Below are 13,700 nucleotides of genomic sequence, written 5' to 3' on the forward strand. Positions count from 1 at the left end.
AAAAAATAAATAAGATTTTGGTGGGGAAAAAAAGTTTGTCGATTTAAAGCACAAAGAAGATGAGACAAGTTTCTAAATGCTGAAATTAGATCTGCAGATTTTTAGAAAGCCCCAGATTTAGGTTTAATTGATCAGCATACTCTACATTTTAATTAATCTAACCTCCTGATGTCATTATGTCTCACTTAATCATATTAAAAACTGATTTTACACACACACACACACACACACACACATATATATATATATATATATATATATATAGGGCACAAAGTCATGTCACTAATTCTTCTGCTAATTAAACCCAAAGTTTTTGTTTCATGTGTTAAGTTGGTACATCACATTCTGTTGATGTTTATGCATTTACAAAGTTGTTTGTGTCATGTAAATCATTTTGCATATTCCTTCTCGGGCCTATGCAGTTCATGGCAATAGTACTAAATGTCAGTGTGTTATTTCTGTTCAATATGAGTGCTAAAACAAAACCAGTTGAGGAGCGCTGAACTATAACATCTGCTTAGTGTAATCAGCACATGTTGTGTGCGTACACATGCACTTTATACATTCTTCTAGGAAATGGTTTCCAAGGTTTAGAAATGGCCCTTCGCGAACACACTGTAATTTGCACTTTACATCCTTGACCTAGTTCCACTATCAATAAGCAATGATTTACATAAAGAATACCGGAGAAATCACGATCAATACTCGGGAGACTTCACCACCCAAAGCCAGAGGTCTCGAAGCTCGTCCAAACCACTGGAGATTTGTAGCCGAGCATTTCACAAACAGTCTCCTCATCTGACTTCTCTCTCTCACTCTCAGTTGAAAGTATTTTCCCACTGTTTAAGATTAGTTCTGGGTAAACATAAAGACAGCATTTCTCAGGCGGATCTCAAACCCGGTGCCCCCTAATCAAACAAAAATGGATGTAATCGTCCTTTTAAAACAATCTTCAAGCGCTAGCTATGGAGAGCGTGCTAATTTAGGATTTCTCTTGGGAAGAACGCTACATTTAATAGGAAAATATTGAATGAGATGGCAGCAGAGGACAGAGGAATCGGGAAAAAAGCATAATTTACAACATATTTATTGTTAATAAGTGATTCATAATATACAGGTTATTTACAAAAAAACTCTGCGGGCACAAATAACTTCACTTTAAGCTTCGTGTATATCACAATAATGAGAGAAAAACGGAGAAAAGAGGTAGAACAAGGAAACAGAGAGGTGTCGAAGACCAAAAAATTGGTTAAAGACCTTTTTCTCTCCAGAAGAAAACCTATTTTCTTAAAAGGAAAGTCTTTTGTCTCCAACTATTGTCCTCGCTTGAATAGCCTGCCAATTTCTGACTAAACATATTCACCATCAGTTGGTTTAAAGGCAGAGGGAAGCTCAGGGTCTCAATGGAGGCTTGGTAAAGAGGGAAAACCCAAGCAAAGGAGAGTTTCGACTTGAAACAATGGCATTCCGATGCCGGCCAGGCAGGTCACAAAGGGATGTTCTCAGGGTGAATATCAAATTTCCAAAAACAGTAGGGAGAGGACAGAACCCCCACTGGCCTTTCAAAGTCAAAAGGTTGACCCACCACAGACACAGAGCCTGCTGCTGGAGACCTCGGAGAATGGGAAGCTTTATAACACGCTGCTTCCCTCTCGTGCGAAGGAATTCGGTCTTTATTGGATGGCGGCTCGCTTTCAGAATTCTGGGAGTTGGAAACAAAACCAAAAAAAAAAAAAAAAAAGAGAGAGAAGATAACGTAACTGAAAAAGATGGATTAAACGCAAGTTCACAAATAAAGAAGCTTCGCCGAACAAACAGGGATAATAAATATGTATAGAGAGAACGGCGCGCTCTCAGACTAACTAGTTAAACCCTCACTTGCAAGTCTTAAAAAAATGAGGTAATCCCAGCAAAAGTGGAACTTTATAGAAGATAAAAATACACTAAAAGCAACTGAGCCTCGCTGTCCAAGATTCCAGTCTGGTGTGCTTGTGTATTTCCTGTATCCCATTGTCTCTCGTCTCCAGTCCATCTAAAGAGACTTTGTTGGCCTGAAGACTCGCTCTACGGACACCCGGAGAGTTTGTGGTTTCTCTGGGGCTAGTAAAAAAAAAAAAAAGTATCCAATTACTGCTGGAAAACACCAAGCCAGCCATCATCCTTACAGTTACGGAAAGCAGCCAGCGAGGTCCCAAAGTGGTTAGAGTTGTTCTGGATGAGTTTAAGTCGCATCTGGAAGTGAGAGGAACAGCAGGGGCCCCTCCGTCCCCCCTCCCCACCCCCGCGTCCCGAGGTTTCCGGACACCGCGGGTGGCTTCCTCCAGGTCCCACCCCCACCCTCACAGCGAGATCGTGCAGCACCTGTGGAGAGATGCGACACACGTCAGTCATCCTGTCGCCATGGACGGCTCGCAGGAATAGCAACGGGAGCCGTCTCGCTCATACGGCGGGAGACAGATGGCGCGGCGGCTGCGGCTCGTTCCGTGGAAATTAAACAAGTCGGTACAGATCACGGCACACGACGGCCTTGGTTTGCGAGGTATTTTTCACATTTGAAAAAAATAGCCAAACCAGCGAGCTCTGAGATGAACTACAACAACACAAACTCTGGTCAAAAGGAATTCATATCCCATGATGCATTGTGAATGATGTATTCACATCAAAAACACTGGTAAAATATAAAACTGTGGACTAGTATAGAATCATAATATAAGGGTTATTAAAGTTAACTAAAACCATAAAAATTACTTAAAATGATGTAACTGAAATAAAATATAAAAAACCTAAAACTTGCTTAACTCCAGCTTAGTTGGCAAGGAAACATTTCTCATTTGTAGAATGTAGATGTTTTCAAAAGTAGCAAAAACTACTAAAAATGACAAAAATAAAATTGAACTGAAATTAAAAATACAAACTTTTGTAGTTTCTCAATGACACTAAAATAACACTAAAATGATTTTAAATATAATTATATATTTTAAATAAAATATATACATAGTTTAAGAAGCTGTGGAATTAATTTATCATTTTCATTCATTTTAACTTGAATCACTATAATAAATAAAGCTAAAACTGAAATTAAAATGAATTCAAATAACTATACAGACATATTTTTAAAAACTAATAAAAATTCATGACTACAATGAATCATCTATTATAAACAACATTATGATTTTAAATATATTATATACATTTAAATGTTTATTGCAACATTCTAATATAGAAATAGTTTGAGAGTCTAAGGAAGCTGACTTGATTACATCATTCGCAATGCTTCATGGGAGTGGGCAGTGACTGATGAGCTTTTTTGGAGCAAATTCTGTTTCCATGGTAACAGTGAGCTTTCTGATTGGTGGTTTGTTCTCTTGGATCTTCACAGAGAATTTGGCTACTAAAGATGATTTTTTTTTTTTTGCATGAATTTGAAATCACATAAGTAAATCACTTCAGAGCTCATGGTAAACATATTTTGAAAGTTCTATTTAAAATAGCATTTTACTTCTGAAACCCGACTGACTGACATATATCTGATAGACTGGACTGTCTTACCTTTTTTTTTTTTTTTTTGTGAAACGCTAAGGAGAGCCAGCAGAGGAGCGCTCCTACCCATGTCCTGTGAGGAGACATGAAACACATTACAATCACATCTCACGTCTGGAATAACGAAAAATAAATGAGGATGAAACATTACTGTGAAGGGATAGGAATGAATAGTTTAGGAATAAATCTTGTGTACACACACACACACACATAGTTTTTGTGATCTTTTTCTATTTTGACAGATGAATGGAAGATAGACAATTTATATTTTAATGTATAATTTAAAGGGCATGATTTAAATGCAACTTGACCAAATATAGAATAGATGTAAAAAGAAAGCCCTACCTAACCCCAGTTATGAGTATTTTTTAATAAAAAAAAAAACATATACATATACATACACATATATATGTATATAGCCCCTAAATGACATTCACTATTCATACTCCCCATTCAGTTTTGTGTGGAGTTGAGTGTTGTGGAAAAGAGCAGCCAGGACCCTCTTCAAACTCTCTTTTGTGTGCCACAGAAACCCTACGGTTCGTAAAGAAATGAGGGCGAGCAAACAGTGACAGAACGCTCGTTTTTGCACGAACTGCTCTTTTAAATTCCATCTTGCGAATCATCCCGACAGTGCAGACTTCATTACTCAAACGCCGGGATTGTGTCCATATCATTGTTAAGCGCTTATATTGCGAGTCTCTCAACAGCAGCCAACAGAACTGCAGGGGACGCAGTGGGTGCCTCCCCACACAAGAGCGTGGAAATAACTTGGCACCGGCGCGCTCTTTTACATAAACTAGTCCCCCTAGAACCTGTTTTTATATGCTGTTATATGGTTTGAATTTCCATTGACAAATTAGAATGAAATTATTCTAAAATATTCTAAAGAGAGCGCGGGACCCAGGCCAAGGGATATGAAAGAGCTTTTCACAGTTTTCGAGGGCCCAAAGCACTAAAGGAGTTTCACATCAGAGCCCTGGGGCCGTTCACCCCCCCCCCCCCTCCTCCTCCGCCGGCGCGCAGCGGACAGGGATCGCCTTCATGAGCGCCGGCCCTGGATCTGGAGAGGGGAAGGGCTGGGAAAGCGGGCCAGCTGTGGGGCCCAGTCTGGATGGCTGACTGCTGTCTGGATGGCTGACTGCTCTGTCTGGCTCTTAGACATGTTCTGTTGGCCAGCGCAACACATGCACTAAAGCGTACGCATTGGAAAAGCAACACCCTTCAGCTCCATATGCCGTTCACAGGCAGGCTCTGGTCACTTACAAATGAGGGGGGAGAAACTTGTTGGTTTATGTTTCTGTGGGTGGGGTTGCTAAGAAGAACCATTAATGATCTTAGAGACACGTATGATGACAACAACAACATATGAGGTGACGCGGAAAATTTACATCTGGGATCGGAGCTTGAGAGATGACCTATCCGTAATGGGCCCGCGGCTTTAAGAACAGCCACAAAACATGCATTTTTAATCTTCGAAGATGCATTTTAGATTAAAATGTAGCCATTATTCACTCACCCTCATGCTATTTTCTTTTCTCTTCTTTACTTTCTATTAAACGAAAATCTTCCCCTCCACCTAAGCTCTCTGTTCAGTTGAACTTTTTGAAAAAGTAACTACAAATCGAATATGAAAACCAAATTTATTCCTATACCACTTTTCACACTACACATGGTTTCAAAGCAGTGTCACATGAAATCAATATGTTAATGCTAAGAGTATCTGAATATTTTCATGTCTAAAAAGATATAGTATTTAAACTTATGTTGAAGCTTGGCGGTATGAAAAAATTAATTTTAGTTTTATGGAAAAGAGCAGCTTGGACATTCTGCCTAATATCTTCTTTTTCACTGCAATTTTTCTTACTTACAGGAGCATTTTAGCCAAAAGTCAAAATTTTGTCATTATTTCCTTACTCTCAAGTCAATCAAAATCATGTTTTTTTTCCTTTATTTTGTTTACTTTGTCAACAAAAATCTTCCTCTCCATCAAAGCTCAAATTTATTTTATTGTTTTTTTTGATTTTTTTTGTTTAATTTTTAATTATAAGTGTCAAATGAAGTAAAATTTATTTGTATATTGCTTTTAACAATACATAATGTTTCAGAGCATTTTCTTTAGAGAAAGCCATAATGTTAATGTTTATATCTTAATTCCTTATAATTGCATTTAACAGATTACAGCTAGGCGATATATATAGAGTAATACAGAATATAGAGTAATACAGAGCTTTTTGATGGGATATTTTTTTTTAAATAATTGAATATAGCATATATAGAATATAGATTTTTTTTTTTGTCTGAGTTTGGTAGTATAAAAATCAACATCCTTTTTTAGTTTTATGGAAAAGAGCAGCTTTAACAATCTGACTAATATCTCCTTTTCCGTTGTAATGTTTAATTGTTAAAGACGTACTTTAGCCCAAAATTAAAATTTAATCAGAATTTACTCTTTACCCTCAAGACAAACAAACTTGCGCTATTTTTTGTTAAACACACAAATCATCCTCTCCAAAGAAGCTCTCAAATCTCTTTAGTGGTTGAATTTTTATTAAAAATACATTTTAAGAATGTGACTACAAATTATATTTGTGTCAGGTCGAGTCAAATGTATTTGTATAGCGTTTTAACAATACACACTGTTTCAAAGTGTTTTCTTTACAGAAAAATCATGAAATTAATGTTATAATATCTTCATGCCTTATAATTGCATTTAGCAGATTAAAGCTGGGTGATAATATTATAAAGAGAGCTTTGATGGGAATTTTCAGTGATAGAATATTGCAAATGAGACTTCTGTTAAGGTTTGGTGATACAAAAACATCTATTTTCATTGAATGGAAAAGAGCAGCTTGGACATTCTGCTTAACATCTCCATTTATGCTTAACCAAAAAAAGAAAAAAATAATGGTGGATAAACAATGATAGAATTTTAATTTTCAGCTGAACTGCTCTTTAATGTTTAGCACTGAGAGATGATGCACAAATCAAAGTGATGCATCTCTGACAATACAGGCATGTCCCTCGACAAAATGCAAAAGCGGAATTCAATACATGCCAAGACAAGATCATGCTTTTTTTTTTTTTTTTTTTTTTCATTTCCACCCTGACATTCCTCACGGAAAAATGCAGTGTATCACACGGACACAAGAAGACACTAATTAATTCTGCTCGGCAAACTAACACTCCCATAGAAAGGTGTGCATCTGCGTATGCAATGCTCAAATTGCTATCCATCATGCAAACTGCAGATATTAGCTGTAAAACTGACACAATTAAATATAAAGAGCCTATATTGTATGCAAATGACAGCCACAATTACAACAAATGAGTACTTTTGATAAATGAGGAAACGTTCAAAGGCATTGATGGTTATTTTAGGATATGCAACTTGCACAAAGTGTACACTGTTTACAAATTTGTTTTTCCAGAGCCACTGAGATATCTGGCTTTTCTGACAAACAGGGAAAAGGTTCAAAGACATGGAAGCTCATTTTTGTAAAGGATCTGCAAGTTACACAGCGTTTGGAGTGTACACTGTTTGCTGATATTTTCCACATAGATATCAAGCCCTCTTTTCTCTTCACACTGCTGACGTCCCTTTCTCACAAAACGCATCCCTATACCTGTGTTCTCAGCCTGTTTGTGGAGTGTTGTTTTGAGTCGTTTTCCCAGGAGACCATTGCATCTTCTCCTTTGTTTTCTGTCTGTTCTGGCCTTTAGTGTTTATTCTCAGAGCCACAAAGCTGTCAGAATATCCGACAGCCCCATCTGAGAAATTGCATCTGACAACCTTCTCCATTTATTAGGCAAAATAGTGAATAAACACTCAAGAGTTGGAGCTTTCTGATCGGACTGCATTCTGATAACGTGCTTTTTGCAGATTGCATCTGTTCTACATTTGGTTGAGATGCATTTAAATCACGTCCCTGAAATTATTGCAGAGTTTTATACAGTAACTATCTTCCATCAAGCTGTTAAAATGAAATAATAAAACATATCTAAAGCAGATAATAAAATAAAAACAGCTCAACACATTATTTTGATTAAAACTGCTACAAAACTTTATAAAAGTCTGATGTGCACAGAGAGAAAGCTACTGCATTTAAAAAAAAAAAAAAAATTAAATTCAAAAAAAAATAATAAAGTAAGGAATTCAATACCCGGTGCAAAAGATGGAAATAGAGATAAATGCAAAAACAGATTTGTGGTCTCTGGTGTGTATTTTTTTTTTTTTTTTTTTTTTTTTTTTTACTGTGCAACTGGCTATGTTACAGCATTTGGATGTTTTAAGTTACAAGTTCTTGAGATATTCCTGTTAAGAAAATAATTCTGACCCTCCTCCTGACTATCGTGAAAATCAAACACATCCCCTCATGAATACCATGTCACATGTCTGATTATGACATATCTGATGGCACACAATTATAGGGCCGACGGGACCAGTCACGAAGCGTGAAGTGACAGGAAAGAGTATTCTGAGGTAAAACAACACTGAATCTTGGCCATGTGCCTAACGCCTGCGTTTAACCCTCGCGCAGCGCTGTTGTCAGGCCTCACGGGTTAATAACGCCACTGCGAGCTCTAACGTGCCTGCAGTCAAATTAATCGCAAACTTGGCTGTTCTAACCTCCTTAGACAACGTTTGTTGCCAAAATAACACCCGTGTATTTGCTGTGGCATTCAACAAGAAATTCAAGGAACTGGAGCTCTGTGACCTACGATGCTCTTGACTGATATTTTACACCGTTGACAATACATCTGAACAGCCGTGTAAAGTTTCCAGTAAATTATTTGATAAGAAAGCCTGGGGTAAAAACACTTACGCTACCAGGAACATATTAAACACTGCAGACAAATTTTCTAAATGCAGCACTGTTTTGAGAAGAAAACTGCACAAGTTACTGGAGGTTTTGATTCCACTTTATTTGCACTTAGATTTAACACAAAGAGGATCTGTAATTTGTACTTAAATCTCATTAAAATCTTACTACAGATTCTCTTTGTGTTATAGTAAGATAAAACTTAAATGTAAGTACAACTGGAATCAAAACATTCAGTTTGCATTATGTTAGTCCCTTGCATGTCTTGTGTAAAATATTCAAAAATATCAGAAATATTATTACTAATACTACTAATAATCTAATCTAATTAATCTAATCTAAACTAATAATATTTTCCCATAATTTAATCTAATTAATTTTCATATATACTTTTGTGTGTGTATATACATATATGTATGCATATATATTTATATACACAAATACACGTGTGTGTGTGTATATATATAAACCCAATTAATTCTATAAAAATTTTTATTTATTAACATTTATATTTTATTGTGACTTATTGCAATGCAAATTGCAGAGCCAAACAAACTTTCTCTTCTGTCAGTGAGTTAATTATTATTTTGCATCCTGTTTTCTGTCAGCTCAAGACTGAGTGTTTTAAAGTGTGCTAATTAAAGCTCACTTCTGGGTGACAGATTAGTTGTAAATGGGTCCCTGTGCCCGAGGTTAAGCTACCTTGGGTTGTTCATTATTCAACCATTAAGCCATCAAAGTAAACTCAACAGTCCATAAAAACACCAATTCATCATGCTCTCACTGCAAGTCAATGAAGTTTACCTTCTTTGTTGTCACTCTGGCCCCGTGCTCTATCCCAGAATCCCAGGCACTTGTCATTACTGGGGTCCTCTATCAGAGCCTTGTTGCCAGGGACATACCAGGTGGCTTGCTGCTCTGCCATGAGAGAGTCAAGGTCAATGGTATTCACAGAGCCCTTGCCTGCGACCGGGCTGGAACTGGCCAAGGTGCACTCTCCATTCAGACCGGCCTGGCAGTCGGCCTTTTTGCCCGTTTTCCCTCCCATCGGCTGGTCCTCAGAGATGCTGAACTGCTGTCTTTGCAGCTGGATCTGAGCCTGCAAGATCTCCAGAGGATGAACCTCGTCCTGGCCCGGGTTGCTCAGTGGCGTCCGCACCTGTTCCATGCACGGATTGTCACTGTAGCCAGCCCTGTTTTCAGAATTACACTTCACGCCAGCTCTGCAAGGCCTCGGGTCCTCGGTGCTGTAGTTGGGGCTGGCTTCGTCTAAATAATCCATGCATGGTGAAACGCCATCCGACTTGCCCACACTTTGAATTCCGCTGTCCATCGAGGTGGCGAGGTCGGGCTTTCCAAAGGAAGGGGAGACCAGGGACCTCTCCGGGGTCTTACCGCGGCCCTCCATGCCCACATTCAAAGCAGAACCCTGCTGACTCGGACTGACGACGGGGTTACCGCCGCACGGAGGGGAGAAGTTTCCGGGACTGATGTGCCCGCTGTCGCGTCTCTTCTTCCCCCTCCCCTTGCCGTTGCCTGTTGCCATTTTTCCCTCACATCCAGACTCCATGTTGTCGTTCGGGGAAAGGGTGCTCGCTTCCCTTTTCGCCATCTGGCCCATACCACTTTGACCTGCCGTCGTATTGTTGTTATTCCCAGAACAAGGCGTTTGACTATTCTGAGAAGCATTGCCCTGGAAATACTCTGCCCCTGGGCCGCTACTGCCACTGCTATTTATGTCCTGCTCAACCTGGCCTGCTTTGCGTTTGGCCTCATTTTGACTTTTCTTATTAAAAGTCACATTGAGGTTCGGGGCCCCAAGGCTGGCGATCATATTCTGGCAGGCCGTGGAAAGAGCTGCCAGACAGCTTTGGCCAAACACACTATCTTTTGTACTGGCTTTGTTCAAATTCCCCAAAGAGAGGGCCCCAAGCTTATTGACTGACAGGTGCTGGCTGGAGAGGTACTCGGGATGGGCGGGATAGTTCCCTGGAGAGGAGCTAAATCCTGGAGGATTGCTCTGGGGGGCTCCCTGTTGACTCGGCCCTCCAGGAGGGAAGCTGTGCTGCCTCCTCATCGCCATTCCTCCGAATTCAGCCGGCCTCCTGTCCGTGGGTGCGCCTGACTGCATGTTGCTCTCGTCAGGAGACTGCATATGCAGAGGATTGCTGACATTATTTTCAAACGGATGATGCGCTCCCGGAGAATTCAAAGACTGCATGTCCATGCTTGTGACGCCTTGCCTAAAAATAATGTTGTGTCCATTCTCTGCCTGCTCCAAGGCATGAGTGTTTGTTTCTCTACAATGCTGCTGCGGCTCAGGAAACCATGAGTTTTCTTGAGGTAGGTGGGGGCTGTCAAAGTTTCCATGAAAATTATGCTTCTTCTCGAAATTGGATTGAGACACACTACCCAAAGGGCCTCGGCAGACCATGCCGTTTGATGTGACGTCCCCGTGGAGACTTAACTGTTGCAGGTCGGGTTGTCTCATTCTCTGCTGCTGGCTCCTCGATGCCATTTGTTTGATCATCATCGCCGCGTTCTGCTGCCGCTGCTGCTGTTGTTGCTGTGGGCCGGAGCTCAAGGGTAGGGGGCCTGATGGAAACCCATCCGTCACATGAGATGCAAAGTCCCCCATGGGAGAAGGGAAAGCCGAGGGGGAGAGGTGGTTCTCAAGATTGGGCCGATTATGTAAGCTGTTGCTTAGGGGGCTGCAGCTCTCTCCAGCAGAACCGTTTGGGAGATCAAACCGTGGCCTTTTTGCCATATTCAAATAAGGCAGTGAGCTGAGGTGAGGGTGATGTGGGGGCTGAGGGGCTAGCTGGGGGACATCAAACACCGGTTCCCCGAAGGGATGCATGTTATGGTTGTTCAGTCTATGTATGGGCCGGTCCAGGTGGCCGTGCTGAACGTGAACCATAGGGCCGCCACCTTGAACGTCCGTATTGTTCGCTACATAGTCTGGAGTGTGATAAAACCGGGGAAGCGCAGGGGAACCAGGGTTCTGTCTGGCGACGGGTCCCGGTCTTTGCTGCGGCATGAGGTGGTGTCTAGCGTTAACCCCCGGATCCATTTTCCCCCTGTTCCCGAATCGGTCTGAAAATACGTTCTGCTGAGGTAGCTGCTGGTCAACTTTAGAGCCGCCCATCATGGGCCCTCGGGAGCCACTTCGATTACATGTGGAAAAATGACCCCCGACCACTTGGTTACTCGTTTCACAATAGGGCAGTTTGTGCTCTGAAGAGTCCGCAGTGGAGAATCCTGTCATGTCGAAATTCCCCGTCAGAGGATCACAGGGAAAACAGTGCTCGGATCCCCCCATCCTGCCCTGTGGGAAAAGCCTGTAATGTTCAAGTCTGTGGGTTTCTGGGGACGAGGACGGCAGGCCGTGGAACGATGCGGCGCGGTTTGGTGACTGGTCTAGAGGAAGACACGGCGCTGGAACGGCGTGGGTACCGTTAGGATGGCCGTGCGGTTGAAATTCAGGCATGGCGGCCATTCTCTGTTGCTGCTGCTGCTGCGAGATGCATTCTCGCGACTGCGCCTCAGCGAGCTGCTGACCAAATCCCCCTTCAAACATATGCGGGTGACCTGCGTTGTTGTTATTGAAACCCATGTGTCTGTCCCCGTGCAAGCAAGAGGGGACGCTGTCCTGGTACAGATGTGAATGCTGCTCGTGGTTAGGAGGTTGATGGTTGAACGGTCCTTGCATGTGGAGTTGATGTTGTGGCTGAACTCCCATAGCGAGCATATCCCCATGGCCATGAGTCTGGAATCCATACTGGTCTCTATTTGAGACGAAGTTGAGTCCCTGTATGGGGGATTCATTTAGAGGACCCATCATGGGCTCCACAGCTACCGACGGCCCTTTCATATGAAATCCGGCACTGTTATAATTAGAGTTCATTTTCAGTCTACTGGGAATTAATTCCTTTTGTTTGTTTGTCACTGCAAATAAAAAGACACAACTGAATCAAACAATGCTTTTTTTTTTTTTTTTTTACTTTTAAATATTATTTATTCTTTTGTGTCTTTCAGGGGCCCACGTTAGCAACCGATTTAAAATGTAAATATTATATATTGTCAATAACATATTAATAATAATAAAAAAAATAAAGTTTACGTTTCGCATGCATGTGCTTATTGATCAATATTAAATGATTCGAAAGTAAGAGATCAGATGACAATTGGAAGTACCTCAATTCCAGCATAAGCGTGAAAACGCGAACTCCTCTTTGTATATCCTTAGAGCAACGACCCTGAAAAATGCACATCTTAAAAAAACTCCTCGTTTACATCGTTATTCGATGCGTAACGTCTCCAAGTCGTTCAACACAAATCCAGAGGAGTGCAAACCAGCGCGCGGACCACATGTCCCATGTTCACATCTCCAATGCAATGCGCGCGATCCCGACTAATTATTCTATATTAAAAACACTTACAATAATTCAAAAAGAGTCGATAAATGCATTAAATCGACGGTCCTCTGAGGAGAACTTCGCGCGTGCGTTCAGTCCTGTGAGGAGGCTCGATGCACCGCTGTGGGTGCGCGCTCTTAGTAACTGGAGAGCCCTGGATCCCTTTTGTTGTCACAGTATGAAATGTATTCAGCGCAAAAATTAATCGCCATTTTCTTTAATATCGTCCATGAGATACGCGCTGTTCCATCAAATGCTTCTGGCTCCAGGAGGGTTTTGTCGTTTATCCTTGAATCGGATGTGTCGAGCCGCGGGCATCGGCAACAAGTTTGACATTCCCTCATCTGTTCCAGCGCTGATTTCTCACCAATGCCGACACAGGCACACATGCGCAGGGGGCGGGGTCTGACGCCAAGGGGCGGGGCTTCGCTTAAGGAAGTCTAAAAGAGATGTATATAACATATTAATATATAATATATGGGATAAATAATAAAACAATGTGTTCAGTGATACTCTATTTTACGAATAGAGCTAGATTTCTTATCTACACTTCAGTGCATACTTTTCTTTACAAGGTATACGATCAGATAGCTAATAAAAATCATTTAAATGACTTAATCTTCATTTGGTATTAAATTCTGTACATATAAAATAGTAGCTAGATTTCGTTTTTACACTGGGATTCATTTTCTCCCCACAATTAGCGTATTATAAAAATGTGTACTATAAAACTACACCCGCATATGCATCAATGCTCGATGGTATTTAATTGTTCTACGTGTGAAATCCTAGATCTCTTATTTACACACAGCTACACATTTAAGCAATTCACGTTTAAATGCAGTATGGAATAAACACAAATCAGTGTAAATCTTCAGTCACTCCCAAATCCTTCATATGCAAAACAGCTATATTCCTT

General features: G+C 40.8%; 1 protein-coding gene across 1 annotated transcript; it reads right to left on the minus strand.

Moving 5' to 3' along the window:
- Positions 1-1,071: 1,071 nt before the first annotated feature.
- On the minus strand, positions 1,072-13,184 carry LOC109097717 (transcriptional activator MN1-like). Its single transcript, XM_042733258.1, has 4 exons — positions 12,561-13,184; positions 9,168-12,311; positions 3,550-3,613; positions 1,072-2,361 (listed from the first exon to the last, which is right to left on the minus strand). The coding sequence occupies exons 2-3, from the start codon at positions 12,268-12,270 to the stop codon at positions 3,603-3,605; spliced, it is 3,114 nt and encodes a 1,037-aa protein (XP_042589192.1). The 5' UTR covers positions 12,271-12,311; positions 12,561-13,184; the 3' UTR covers positions 1,072-2,361; positions 3,550-3,602.
- Between the last annotated feature and the right edge of the window lie 516 nt (positions 13,185-13,700).

Source organism: Cyprinus carpio, chromosome B10 (assembly GCF_018340385.1).
Source record: "Cyprinus carpio isolate SPL01 chromosome B10, ASM1834038v1, whole genome shotgun sequence".
Taxonomy (NCBI): domain Eukaryota; kingdom Metazoa; phylum Chordata; class Actinopteri; order Cypriniformes; family Cyprinidae; genus Cyprinus; species Cyprinus carpio.